This window comes from Bombina bombina, chromosome 5, assembly GCF_027579735.1.
Source record: "Bombina bombina isolate aBomBom1 chromosome 5, aBomBom1.pri, whole genome shotgun sequence".
In the NCBI taxonomy this organism is placed as follows: domain Eukaryota; kingdom Metazoa; phylum Chordata; class Amphibia; order Anura; family Bombinatoridae; genus Bombina; species Bombina bombina.
Genome location: NC_069503.1, coordinates 470,197,320 through 470,213,011, shown reverse-complemented (window position 1 = coordinate 470,213,011; position 15,692 = coordinate 470,197,320). Strand labels below are relative to the sequence as shown.

Genomic DNA, 15,692 nt, shown 5'->3' with positions numbered 1-15,692 from the left:
AAAAACAAAGGTTGAAAAGGATAATATTTTTGAAACATTTTTAAATTTTTTCTTAAAAATTCCTAAATTTTTTTTTTTTTTTTTTTAAAAAAACCTTCAAAATTTTTCCAAATTTCTTTAATCATACATAAATGGGCTTAGATCCAGTTCTGAGTTTAAACCCAGGGGGTGTAAAGTTTTCATATTGTATATTAGCTCAGCCTCTCTTTTGAGTAGTTTAGTCTCGTAATTTCCCCCTCTCCAGTCACGTTTAACTTTCATTATTCCCCAAAAAGAGAAATCTTTAAGTTTATTGTTGTGGACATTCCTAAAGTGACTATACAGATGTGTGTCCATCTTTCCCTTTTCTATTATGCACAGGTGTTCCCTTATTCTGCTGCCTTCTCTCTTCTTAACAAAGCTTAAGGTACCACTCTCAAATGTGTGTAAGTTTGATCCAATACTCGATGAGCAAGATCAACTACTTTTGAGAGCATAAAGTGAATAGACTAAGCTCCAATAGACATACTGGTGATATACAATACCATCGTTGCTTACTGAGCCTATATATATATTTGCTCTCACGGGACAATTTACTCTGATCATTTTTATTCTGATCATTGTTTATATTTAACCCTTTTAGATTATTTTCTTTTGCATGTTTATCCCTATTATTTTAATACTGGACGTCCAGATTCTATATTTGAATGTTTTATTATTAAGTGTTTTATTATTCAGTGTTTTATTATCGAGTGCTATATTTACATCACTGAGGCCATCTCTTATCCACGTGTGTATTTAGGAATAGGGAATCGTTCTGCTTGACATTGTACCTCTCTATTGTAATCTGCTTGTTTGAGCTAGTCTTTAGAGTTAGGTTTTACTGCCCTGCATACCCCTTCCCTTTAAATTTTATATTGTAATTGTGCTTGATATTTTAGACATTGTTCTTTATCAATTGTATTTATTTATTTACTAAATATTAAATTCTTGATATCTTTTCTTGAGTGCTGTATCATTTTAAGCAATCTCTTAGAAGCCCCTTAATATATCTTTATTATCTCTTGCTCATATATATATATATATATATATATATATTTTGTATTATTTATTCGTATTTTCATATAAATATAGATCTATCCTAGCTTTAAGCGCCAATACTTCCAAGAAATTTATTTATTGCCTGTTCTTATAATGCATGAATTTTAAGCCATAATGCCACAGACATTTTGAACATTATATTTCCATTTCTTTCTTTTACAGTGGATCCAAAACCAAACACTGCAGTGCTTGTAACAAATGTATTGCAGATTTTGATCACCATTGCAAGTGGCTAAATAATTGCGTTGGTGGAAAGAACTATTGGTAAGACCCTTAAAAGTATTCTCTAAAAGTGAATGTGTCATCTGGAGTTAGTATTATATTATAAACCTTTTATAGATGCATAGTTTAGTGATCTAACTAATCTACAGACATCTTCAGCTTTCCACTAATCAGCTTATCGCTCATTGGATTTCATTTCTTTCAATCCTTTATTTAAATGCTTCTTCAAGTCTCGTCTACTTCATCCAAGGTGCATCTTTTGTTCACTACACTGCTGCCCAGTATCTTTAATTATTTAAGGGACAGGAAAGTCAAAATGATCTGCATGATTCAGATAGTGTGTTATTTAAGACACTTTTAAATGTATTTCTATTTTGATATGCTTCTTTCTCTTGGTATCCTTTGTTGAAAAATAATAACCAAATATTCTGTTGTATCAAAAACTCCAAGTCATCAATCTCCAATTACGTCACTTCTGGGGACTCTCCCATTTTCACTATTTGTTTTTGCGTCTTTTAGGGGGTGGCCCCGCCGATGCTCTGGCATCTACCACAAATTAACCTTGGGGAATGAAGTTTACCCCCCCAGGCAGAGGCAAAAATAGATAGTGAAGATAGGAGCTAATGCTGAATTACAGTGCCCATCTGATTGGCACGTGTCTCTGTGAGGGACAGGATGCACAACCAATCAGATGAATGGTTCGGGTGTAATTGGAGATTTTGACGACTTGGAATTTTCGACAGGACACCTGCACACATTTGTCTTTTGTGATTGGCTAACTATATGTGTTCAGATAACTGCCAGTAGTGCAATGTGGTTCCTTTAGCAAAGGATAACAAGACAATGAAGCACATTTGATAATAGAAGTAAATTGAAAAGTTTTTTTAAAATAGTATGTTTTACCCAAATCATGAAAGAAAATCTTCAGGTTTCCTTTCCCTTTAAATTCAAAATCCTACTCTTACCTTCAAAGCCCATTGCAACAATATTTATCACCTCCAAACCTGAAGGGATATACTACCCAAATACTGAAAGCAATGAAGCATATTTGTTAGAATCTGGCTAGAAAATATCTCCTGAATATCTCTATGTAAAAAAAGGAAGGGACATTAAACACTTTGAGATGATAATATTAAATGATAAATATTATAAATATAAACATTTCTGCAATATAATTTAATTATTTATTTTGTCCCCTTTTCCTGTAATTCCATTCAGTAATTGTGAGCTTTTCAATTGTGGCTAGAAATGGAAGTGCAAAACACTGTTATATTCCACTGAGTCATTGGCTGTACACTCTAATGAGCTATTTATAACTGTCCCTAATAGGCTACAGTAGAGAAGGTAACCTAAGTTACAACATGGCAGCTCCCATTGTTCTATAGACACTAAAATGTTATACTTATTTTATCAATATTTAAACAACTAATAAAACTTTAAAAACTACATCTACATGTAATTCTCAGACAAATCTTTTCTTTGAATGCTTCATTTTATATAGCATATGTTTAGTGTTTAAAGGACCAGTCAACACAGTAGATTTGCATAATCAACAAATGCAAGATAACAAGACAATGCAATAGCACTTAGTCTGAACTTCAAATTAGTAGTAGATATTTTTTCTGACAATTTTAAAAGTTATGTCTTTTTCCACTCCCCCTGTACCATGTGACAGCCATCAGCCAATCACAAATGCATACACGTACCATGTGACAGCCATCAGCCATTCACAAATGCATACACACTTATTCTTGCACATGCTCAGTAGGAGCTGGTGACTCAAAAAGTTTAAATATAAAAAACTGTGCACATTTTGTTAATGGAATAAATTGGAAAGTTGTTTAAAATGGCATGCTCTATCTGAATAATTAAAGTTTAATTTTGATTGAGTGTTCCTTTAATGTCCCTTTAAAATGTCCTCAGTAGCCACATATCACCGTAGTAGATGAATTGTAAATATCTAATCCAGATGCTTGTCCCAGGACTTACAAGAAAAATCATGCATCTGGTATGTGCAGGCACAGCCTCACACTCTTTTGCTCCTTAGTTCAAACAAGTTTACTATAAATTTTGCAAGATCATGGTGAAATCTTGAGAGATTATGGTGAAATTCCATGAGGCCACAGTAAAACAAATTGTGAACTCAGCACTGTTGATGCTTGATTGGCTGATTATTATTGCACACTTTTGTAAGTCATGTGACAAGCATACAGACTGCCATGGAAGTAAGCTTGACTTTAACTATGTTTTTAAACTCTTTCCAAAACATAGTAAAAAAGTATTTTATATAAAAAAAAAAAAAATCTATATACATGTATAATGTGTGTGTGTGTATGTATATAATATATATACTGTGTATGTGTGTGTGTATATATACAGGGAGTGCAGAATTATTAGGCAAATAAGTATTTTGACCACATCATCCTCTTTATGCATGTTGTCTTACTCCAAGCTGTATAGGCTCGAAAGCCTACTACCAATTAAGCATATTAGGTGATGTGCATCTCTGTAATGAGAAGGGGTGTGGTCTAATGACATCAACACCCTATATCAGGTGTGCATACTTATTAGGCAACTTCCTTTCCTTTGGCAAAATGGGTAAAAAGAAGGACTTGACAGGCTCAGAAAAGTCAAAAATAGTGAGATATCTTGCAGAGGGATGCAGCACTCTTAAAATTGCAAAGCTTCTGAAGCGTGATCATCTAACAATCAAGCGTTTCATTCAAAATAGTCAACAGGGTCGCAAGAAGCGTGTGGGAAAAACCAAGGCGCAAAATAACTGCCCATGAACTGAGAAAAGTCAAGCGTGCAGCTGCCAAGATGCCACTTGCCACCAGTTTGGCCATATTTCAGAGCTGCAACATCACTGGAGTGCCCAAAAGCACAAGGTGTGCAATACTCAGAGACATGGCCAAGGTAAGAAAGGCTGAAAGACGACCACCACTGAACAAGACACACGAGCTGAAACGTCAAGACTGGGCCAAGAAATATCTCCAGACTGATTTTTCTAAGGTTTTATGGACTGATGAAATGAGAGTGAGTCTTGATGGGCCAGATGGATGGGCCCGTGGCTGGATTGGTAAAGGGCAGAGAGCTCCAGTCCGACTCAGACGCCAACAAGGTGGAGGTGGAGTACTGGTTTGGGCTGATATCATCAAAGATGATCTTGTGGGGCCTTTTCGGGTTGAGGATGGAGTCAAGCTCAACTCCCAGTCCTACTGCCAGTTTCTGGAAGACACCTTCTTCAAGCAGTGGTACAGGAAGAAGTCTGCATCCTTCAAGAAAAACATGATTTTCATGCAGGACAATGCTCCATCACACACGTCCAAGTACTCCACAGCGTGGCTGGCAAGAAAGGGTATAAAAGAAGAAAATCTAATGACATGGCCTCCTTGTTCACCTGATCTGAACCCCATTGAGAACCTGTGGTCCATCATCAAATGTGAGATTTACAAGGAGGGAAAACAGTACACCTCTCTGAACAGTGTCTGGGAGGCTGTGGTTGCTGCTGCACGCAATGTTGATGGTGAACAGATCAAAACACTGACAGAATCCATGGATGGCAGGCTTTTGAGTGTCCTTGCAAAGAAAGGTGGCTATATTGGTCACTGATTTGTTTTTGTTTTGTTTTTGAATGTCAGAAATGTATATTTGTGAATGTTGAGATGTTATATTGGTTTCACTGGTAAAAATAAATAATTGAAATGGGTATATATTTGTTTTTTGTTAAGTTGCCTAATAATTATGCACAGTAATAGTCACCTGCACACACAGATATCCCCCTAAAATAGCTATAACTAAAAACAAATTAAAAACTACTTCCAAAACTATTCAGCTTTGATATTAATGAGTTTTTTGGGTTCATTGAGAACATGGTTGTTGTTCAATAATAAAATTAATCCTCAAAAATACAACTTGCCTAATAATTCTGCACTCCCTGTGTATATATATATATATATATATATATATATATATATATATATATATATATATATATATATATTTGTTTCAGAGTAGTTTTCTGCTAAAGTTTACAGTTAAAGTAATTGATGTAGCCAAAAGACCCATTCGAGGAGGTAATATTAATTCTATCCTTTCCAAAAAAGAGCTTTATTGGATATGGAAGCTCAATACTAGGACACCACATGGCCTCAATAAAGAATGGGACATCAGTTTTTTTGTTGATTCCTAAGCCAGTCTAGGAAAATATATATTTATAAAAACTTATTTCCTTTATGACTATGGATCTTCTGATGCTATTGTTCTGTAATCCTCTTTGGTAGAGTAGCCTGTGTAAGTGTACATCTAATACCTGCATTTATTGTATATGTTTTCACATTAACATGTTATTGAGGTATTAGTGATATCTTATTACCCTTTTGTTTGTTCTTATTCCATGATTAGAGGTTTCATAATATTATTATCTGCTTTCATATTTTATTTTATTTAATGATTAATGGTTATGTTTTTGAAACATCTGTGATTTAAGACATCTGTCGTTGTGATCTACAGAAAGATAGTTGCGATGCCCATCATACCATTAATTGTTATGAAAATCGTATTTATAGATATTTCAAGTCTAAATATTATCAATATGAATTAATTGAATATGAGGCTAGTTGCAGAATTGAGTAAACAAAGTACCTATTATTGACACTCACTATACATTAAAGTATGTGAAAATAAATAATTAAATATTTATCTATGAAGAGTTATAAACTTATCAAATTTGAAAATATATTTAAGGCAGCAGGCGGAAAGTCAGAAACGAAAAAAAAAAAATATTTTATTAAATAAAATTTAAAAAAATTTGTGCTGAAGCAGGGACACACCTACACACTGCTGCTGACACACTAGTGTGTCCCGACACACAGTTTGGAAAGCACTGATTTAAGGTGTAATAATAGGAATTAACAACAATGTTTTTTCATTCTATTTATCATTGTTTTTATATTTATATCTATAGTGTTTTTTTATCATTGTTATGTTATTTTTTGTTTCATTATTCATGTCTTCCTCTGTAATGCACCATTTATACTAGCTCTCTTTGCTTTGAGGGTTTGTATATCTTTGAAAAATTCTGATTGGTTGAAAACCAGTTAAATGGAGCATTACACAGGTGGGGAATCATCCTATGATTAAGTGCTGAATAGCACGAAATACGTCAGGACCTCGCCCCTTCTTTGTAAACTTTTTTGCTGATGTGCTGTGCTGTGCTGTACTGCACTATTTTTTGTGTATTTTTTGCGCTTTTAAATTTACAAGAATAAAGACTGTGTTTTTACTCTATCTTCTGGAGTGCTGCTAATCCTTGAACTAGTTTTCTGCTAAAGCCTATATGATGGTGACTTCCAGAAACATCACTGACTTAAGATTTATGTTTGAAGCTCTAAAGATATTTCTGATTTATTAGTAGTAGCTACAGTATTTATACTTCTATCATGCACATATTTTGTTCAGTACAATCACCATAAATAAATGTACATTATTATGTCTTCCTTATTTATCTTATTCACAAGCTACTAAAAGATTGTTGATTTTAAAACCGTTTAAACTCAATAGCCTCATTATTTGTTATATATTAGATTGCATTTTTGTAAGGTCAAACTTTACACAATATGCTTATCAAGGGTAATTTAACATGTGACAAAAATAAGAATTAACAAAAAGAAACAAATAACACTTTTTCTTAGGTGTTCTGCAATTACCACTTCTTCCTATTAGGGCTAGATTAAGAGTGGCACGCTAACAGTTTCCTTGTTGGGTGTTTTTTTTTTTTTTTTCCACTTTCGGGCTCCTTTGCTGGTATAAAATGATCCTTCAGCACTGTGAGATCCCTTGTGAGATACTAAAAAGGCAAATTTAGCTAAACTTCTTCAAGGGGCATTCCCTACATTTCTGTATGTGAAGACAATCCCAGAGCAATATAGCACTGCATGACAGAGTTTTGCTGCATTTACACTTTGTGCTTTGTATTTTATATTATTTTACACTATGTTAAGTTTATTACATTTAAACTTTGCACTTTCATGATTCAGATAGGGAATGCAATTTTAATTAACTTTTCAATTTTCTTTTATCATCAAATCAGCTTTGTTCTTTTGGTGTTTTTTGATGAAAGCAAAACCTAGGTAGGTTCATATGCTCATTTCTAAGCCCTTGAAGGCCGCCACTTTTCTCAGTGCATTTTGACAGTTTTTCACAGCTACACAGCGCTAGACTATTTGTGCCATAGAGAACATTGTGCTCAGAGAGCTTTGTTACTTTCTATGGGCCTGATAATTTTGGAGACTGCAGACTTCAGAGGCTGAATTTACAGAATTCTGTAACAAAAGCGCAGTAAATAAATTAAATATAAAAAGAAAGTCATAGACATTTTCAATTTTTGCTGTATGTAGCATAAAAACATGCATAACACAAAACAATTTCAACTTCTAATGTTGTCAGGAATATATATGCGTTTGCTGCAATTTAGAAGTATATATGTAAATAAAAACATAAGGTCTATCATGTATCCAATGTATAGCATAAGGTTTATTATGTATCTAATGTATAACTTTGTTTAAATGCATACAAGTCAAACAGATTAGTATATACCACCCTAAAAAATAAAGGTCAATTTGTCCTCCAATAAAAAAGCGTATAGCAATAAACCAATGAAGGAACAAGTCTGGCTAGACCTGAATGTACTAACTTGTTTTAAAAAAAAGAAAAAAAAGCTTCTCCAACAGCACAGACTGATACACACAAAGATTTGTGCTTAAACGTCTATTTACTTATTTACATCTTATATACATCCTGGAAAGGTCTGAGAAAAATAGGATATATCTCTAATAGAAAGACATGTATAACAAAGAATAAGGTGGGACACGAGTTTTAAAAAGGCTAAACCTTTATTTGGAGCTCCAAATAAAGGTTTAGCCTTTTAAAACTTGTGTGCCACCTTATTCTTTATTATACAGTTAAACCCTGGGACTTCAAGAGTGGTCTCATTAGGTGTTGCACGGGACTTACTTTACATTTAAGATTTTCTCCTACTTTTGGACTGTGTCAGTGCGGATCCCACTTGTTTTCTAATAAAAAGACAGACACATCACCAAAAGGGATTGTCCTTTTTAGAGGCTCAGGTAAAGCGGAGTCATAAGAGGACAACACACTATTTGTAAAACTCCAAGGACTATCTAAGGATAAAGAGGAGTTATGTCCACTTTCTACAATTTACAGAAGAGCACCAATATAAATATCTACGATTTCAACAATGGCTAAACCTTGCAGTTACCATGGCAACATAGACCACACTTCAACCAGTGCACTGGTAACATTGTTACGGCTGTTCAAATCTAGGTCACGTGAGTAGAAAATTCGATCTGACGTCTTGGTACTCAGATCACGTGACTATCCTGTGTATACATTGTATCAATATACAAACATTGAACTCTGCAAAGCACAGCTTTGTATCAATATGCTATATCAATATATATGAGAACCATAGCAGCATACATTTTAACGTTCTTATATTAAGGTGTTATTTATAACATTGTATATCCATATCTGAGGCAATATAAAAAGGGTATATATCATTTTTAACTTATTCATTATTATTATTTTTCAGCTGAATATATATACTTTGCATAAAAGTTTTTTATTAAATAAGCATTTATTCTTACACAGCCAAGGCATTTATTTGTTAATTTTTTTTTCATTTAATACACTGTTGTAGTATGGCTTTCTAACCAAGTGATTGTCTTTAACAAAATTGTCTTTTACAAAACCGACTAATCTATACACATAAACAAATTACATTCGATCCTTTGTCCTAGCTCCTGAAAGACTTTTTGTTTTTTTAGGAGCGCCAACTACACACTATAATCTATAAAGGTCACATATTTTCTGCAATTGAGAGGCAGATTTTCTAGTTTGGCAAAACAGGGACATTGTTTCTAGCGCTGCTTATATTTGTATTTTTTACAGAACCTGGAAGTCCCAGAGAGATAAGATGTCTTCCATAGAAAGTAATAAGGCTCTTTGGGATACAGGATTTTGACAGGGGAGCGAGAAGTTAACAGGGAGCTGATATAAAGTCTAAGTTTTGAGCAAATGCAAATTAAACTTAAATACTTTCACTAAAATGTAACTTGTTTTTGCCACTAGGTTACTATTTATTACTTTTCTGTCAGTTAAATGAGTGTATTGTGAATTTTGAGCAAACTTCACCTGCATACAATTGTCGAGATAATTCAGTGAGAGCAGCTTGTTTAAAATGCTTACAGCATTTCACAAGAATTGTTAGAGAGCTTCAGTCATACCCTGGGAACTCCCTGTTCAGCCCAGGGAACTATCCTGCCCACTTTCTGAAGCTTTGTTTTATTTTAAAATAGAGAAGATACAAAGTGCAATGTAATTTGTAAAAGCTATATAGAAAGTATGATCCTAATGTTGTTAAAGTAACACAGAAACTTTCAAAACTCAGAATTTCTAAAATCACTGCTGGAGCTAAATCTAAATGTGTTAAAATAGAAAGTGTAAAGCTTAAATGTAATAATCTGAAATTTAAAGTAATATAAAATAGCACAAAGTGTAAGTGTAACAAAACACACAAGCCTAGTAGTATATTGCACTGGGTCTCGTTAATATTCAGAAATGTAGAGATTAACTCCCCTTAGAGAAGTATAGCAAATTTGCCTGTCTAGAATCTTGTAAGAGATCTCGCAGAGCTATGGGGTTCCGCCCTTTTTTCTTTTAGCATTCAATGACTTCAGCCCCTGTCAAGTCTGCTGTACAATTTCTCCCCAAGTAGGAGAATCTTTTATCATCAGGCCCTTAGACTCTTGTTCCACCCGAACTTTTTCAAATCTGTGCTATTCTTTTAAGCCTATCTAGTAAGGTGTTGGGCAACCAAACACAATTCAGTGAAATGGAAAGGAAATGACTACTTAATCAATATTACTTAGTGGAGGCCACTCAAGGCTCGGACTGATGTCACATCCCTGTTCTAGTATGCAAACCACTGCACTAAAATTAGATTAACTTAATCCTGCAAATAACTAGTTCCAATTTTCACAAATGATTTTAAGGTTATGAAAAAAAAAATATCTTGTGGATTTCCTTTCTTAAAACGTTATTTAACTCCAAGACCACACATGTAATAAAAAAAAAAAATTAGAATAACTAGAATCCATTATAATAGGTTCAATAACAATTACTTATAAGAACATTTTTACAGTATGTCTTAAAATAATGTTTGCAGGTCTATCACACAGTACACACAAATCCTACCAATTTATCAGGGCGATTGCTGGTCAGGCATCCTGTCTTGGAATCCTTTCATTCCATCATTGTAGGACATTTGAGTCCTCTCCCGAATGGTGCAGTTTCATTATGATTAGCACTGTACCAGATAATGTCTTCTATTAAAGCCACCTGCCTTCATATGCTACATTATCAAATGTTTCTACATTCTGCATATATTTTCTTATTACATAGAGCTATAGTTCAGACTTTTTTTTTCTACAAACTTCTTCACATAGCTTAACTAATTGTATTACTTTTCTCCATAAGGCAAATGTGTTTTATCTTCTCATAGTAGCTTTGCTTATGTCAGAGTAAAGGGAAAGACAACATGTATTTCCCTAATCTATCATTTTCATACACACAGACACAGTAGTTATAATGGTATACACATCACTCTCTGTTTCATTTGTATTTTGTTGTTGTTCATGCTGCTCTTTAATACCCTTTTGAATACACACATTAAATTTACAACACTCCTATCTGGCCAAATTGTTAACAACTAACATCTTTGTGACAACAGATTTAAATAATTATATTCTCCAACTAATTTGATTATTCTATTTCCCTGTGTTTACAAGCACTTCTTAGTCATAATATTACTTTTAGGACTATTTTCCTACTACTAAATACACTATAGGAACACCCCTACTAATTACTGAGTTTGTGTTTCAGCCACACCCATTACTAGCAGTTGCTTGAAAACCTGCACACAGCCATGAAATCTCCATAGACCAGTGTTTCCAAAACCCAGTCCTCGGGACCCTTATTCAGGCCAGATATTCATTATATCTTAACTAGAGCTCTAGTTAAGATATAATGAATATCTGACTTGAGTAAGGGTCCTGAGGACTGGGTTTGGGAAATGCTGCCATAGACAAACATAGCCAAAAAAATCTCCATAGTGAAGGCCCCTTGAAGACCTTTTAGAATGAATTGGAATGCTGATTGTGTTCCAGATCTTCTCTTCCAACATGGCTGATTCCACAAATGTTCTTTTGGTTGAAATTTACACAGGCAGACTCCAAAATTTTGTAGAAAGCCTTCCCAGAGAAGTGGCAGCTGTTATAGGTACATCAATAATATGCTAGATTATTTTGTTATCTTTTTTGTTATGGGGTTACATGGCAGCTTGTTCTTTAAGTATGCTGTGGTCTGTAAAATAACTATGCCCTATCAACATCCTTGAAATACCAACACAAACCCTGATCTGACCCCAATCAAATCCAGTGACATTACCTGTTAGGCAACAGAACAAGAGGCTATAACCCAGTACAACTTATTTTCTTGATGAATTGCTGAATGCAGATCCTGTCCTATCACTTACTGATCAATTATTCTTTCTGCATAATGACCATTTGTTTTCAAATTGTAATGGTTTCTTCCATGGCTCCACCATTACACCACCTGTTGGATTTTTACACCATGACGTTAGTTATTTGTGTACTTTGTAGAGTGTGATGTATTTTATGGTTACTCTTATGAGCAATAAAGAGTTGGATAACACGGTGATGAAAATATGTATATATTCATATAGGCAATACAATAAATTGTAATAAATTAAGTGACACATTGTCTGCTTTATTAACAGGTTTTTCTTCAACACGGTGGTATCTGCTGTTCTTGGCATTCTGCTGATTGTTATAGTGATTCTATATGTTTTTATCCAGCATTTTGTAAATCCTGCTGAACTTCGGATGTCTCCTCAGTTTGAAAGTAAGTTAAGTATAGCCATACAGATGATTGTATATATTATTATATATATTAGTTTCTTAGATCTCAGTGCATAAAAGTACATTTTACCATATTGTTCCTACAGAAAAATAAGTCATTTGTGGTAGGAAATATTTATATTTAGAGAAACATTTTACAATTGTATACAATATTTTGCTCAGAGATCTTCTTACATTTGTAAATTAAATTTTTGAGGTTTAAAGGGAAGTGAAAGCCAAAATTAAACTGTCATGTTTAAGATAATGCATGCGATTTTAAGAGACTTTTTCAATTTACTTCTATTATCAAACTGACTTTGTTCTCTTGGTGTCCTTTTGTTGATAAGCATGTCTATGTAGGCTCTGGAGTAGAAATGCACTACTGGTAGCTAGCTGGTGATTGGTGGGTACACACATGTCCCTTGTCATAGGCTCACATGATGCATTCAGCTAGCTCCATTGCGGAGTATAAATTTGTGGTTAAACACCTTTCAAGGGTTAAACATATAGATATATGCAAGCAATAGTGCAATAATAAAATGCTATACTTTGTCATTTAGAAGCACTATACTATACTTATGAAGCTGTTCTGCTAAATGGTGTCACCTACTGACAGTAACCTGAGCATTCATGGACACCTAATGTATAGTAACCTAATAAACAGAAATGATTCTTCATGTAAACATGGGAGAATATTACCTGACCCTGCTAGTCAAAGAAGAAGTAAATAAAAAAATAAAAAAAGGAGAAACTAAATCGGAATATTTTTCATAATAGTAAAATACATGTTGAAAAATAATGTTCTTGTTTTTTATAAACTAAATGTTTAAAAAAATGTATTTTTCAGATGCTTATAAACTTTAGGATGAATAAACATTTTGACTAGTAGCCCACTACTGACCATGTGTCACATGACTATTTTTAATGCGCTGTTGCTAGGACAAAAGTGCTGGGTTAGGTGATGTGGTGGAATTGGACTAGCTTCTGACCTCCATGGATGATATTGCAGATATATTGTCTTGCATGTGTATTGTCTGTGATGGGGCAGTGTTACTCATGGTTTAATATCTTCTAACTACTAGATGAGCTGCATTAGTGCAGGTGGGTTAGTGTTTAATGACTGTGTCTACACTGAATGGTGCAGAGCTGCAGTATCTGCCCAGATAGGTTTGAGTGCAGTTAGTGTGGGTGACTAATAGCTCACTGTTTAGTGTAATCAGTGTTTTCCTCAGGGCCTATTTAAAGGGACAGTCTAGTCCAAAATAAACTTTCATGATTCAAATAGGGCATGCAATTTTAAACAATTTTCCAATTTACTTTTATCACCAATTTTGCTTTGTTCTATTGGTAGTCTTAGTTGAAAGCTAAACCTAGGAGGTTCATATGCTAATTTCTAAGCACTTGAAGGCCGCCTCTTCTCTTAGGGCATTTTGACAGTTTTTCACCACTAAAGGGTGTTAGTTCATGTGTGTCATATAGATAACACTGTGCTCACACACGTGAGGTTCCTAGGAGCCAGCACTGATTGGCTAAAATGCTTGTCTGTCAAAAGAACTGAAATAAGGGGGCAGTTTGCAGAGGCTTAGATACAAGATAATCACAGAGGTTAAAAGTATATTATTATAAATGTGTTAGTTATGCAAAACTAGGGAATGGGTAATAAAGGGATTATCTATCATTTAAAACAATAAAAATTCTGGTGGAGACTGTCCCTTTAATGGACATGTTACCTGGCCACACCCTTTTTCTTTTTAAAGAGATAGGAAAGTCAAAATTAAACATGCATGATTCAGACAGACTGTCATTTTAAGGCAGTTTTAAATTCACTTCTGTTTTCAAATATATTTTGTTCTTTTGGTATCATTTGTTGAAAAAAATTATGTACATATCTTACACTAGTGGGAGCAAGCCAGTGATTGGTGCCTGCACACATTTGTCTCTTGTGATTGGCTGACTAGATGAGTTGAGCTTGCTCCCAGTAGTGCATTGAGCAATGAAGCAAATTTGATAATAGAAGTAATTTAAAAAGTTGTTTAAAGTTGTATGTTCTATCTATATCCTGAAAGAAAACATTTAGGTTTAATGTCAAGTGTAAAATGTTTCTGTGTGCACTCGATGTGTGATATCATTGATGATGTTACTGTAGCATAATCTGTGATGTCATCAGTAATGCAGTTGATTATTTAATCATCGTAGCCAGGGGGCATAAAGGTTTTAAAGGGACATGAAACCCATTTTTGTTGTTTTGTGATTCAGAGAAAGCATGCCACTTTAAACAGCTTTCCAATTTATTTCTACCATCTAATTTTTGTTCTTTTGGTATCCTTTGTTGAAAAGCATATCTAGATTGGATCAGGAGCTGCTGATTGGCTGCACATGTATGCCTCGTGATTGGCTCACCAATGTGCATTGCTGTTTCTTAAACAAAAAAAACTAAGTGAAGGAAGCAAAATAAATCAGACGCAAATTGGAAAGTTACTCAAAATCATATCTAAATCATGAAAGAAAAAAAAATGGGTTTCATGTCCCTTTAAGCTTGATATATTTCACTACTGAGCAAGTGCATCATCCCAAGCATTTACCAACCTCTTTGTGTTTGAGTGAGAATTAGAGTTTAAATGGTGCATTTAACACGATTTGCCATTGAGTGTAATATTATTAATGGCGGACACTAAAAGAAAATGTTAAACTTTCGTGATTCAGATAGAGCATGTAGTCTAAGAGACTTCCCAATTTACTTTCATTATCACATTTTGCACAGTCTTTTTATATACACACTTTATGAACATGTGGAAGAGTTCAGTGTCTGTGATTGGCTGATGGATGTCACATGATATAGGGGGCAATGGCAATCAAATGGGGAAAATAATTTGTCAGAAAAATTCTACTGCTTATTTGAAATTCGGAGTGTTATTACATTGTCTAAATTGAATATTCAAACTGATTCTGTTCTGTAATAATAATTTTTTTCTTCTCCTGTAGAAGTTAAGCAGAACAACACATGGCTGGTGTTCCTTCCGCTTGCGCCTGTGGAGTCACCTGCAGCAGGAATTCTTACTGTTGCTGTGATTACTTTCCTATTAGGGATTGTATCACTAATACTTCTTGGACACTTACTGGTATTTCATATTTATTTATGTAAGTAATATTTTTCACTGAATGAAGCAAAACAATATATATATATATATATATATATATATATATATATATATATATATATATATATATATATATATATATAAATTATTTTATTTTTTTTAAATTCTGAGCGGACACTAAACTCCAGTTAATCATTTCAAAAATAGCAAATTCTCATATAGCACAAACAATGCCTGAAGATATTATAATATTACGGTCACAAGAAACACTTATATAATAATTTCTAGTAGC

General features: G+C 33.8%; 1 protein-coding gene across 1 annotated transcript in view; it reads left to right on the top strand.

Moving 5' to 3' along the window:
- Positions 1 to 15,692, top strand: part of LOC128660480 (palmitoyltransferase ZDHHC11) — a 238,200-nt gene that overhangs the window by 130,622 nt on the left and 91,886 nt on the right. The window contains exons 4-6 of the mRNA XM_053714347.1: positions 1,243 to 1,344; positions 12,182 to 12,306; positions 15,285 to 15,440. Of these exons, the coding sequence (XP_053570322.1) occupies positions 1,243 to 1,344; positions 12,182 to 12,306; positions 15,285 to 15,440 (383 nt within the window). The remainder of the gene's footprint in view (positions 1 to 1,242; positions 1,345 to 12,181; positions 12,307 to 15,284; positions 15,441 to 15,692) is intronic.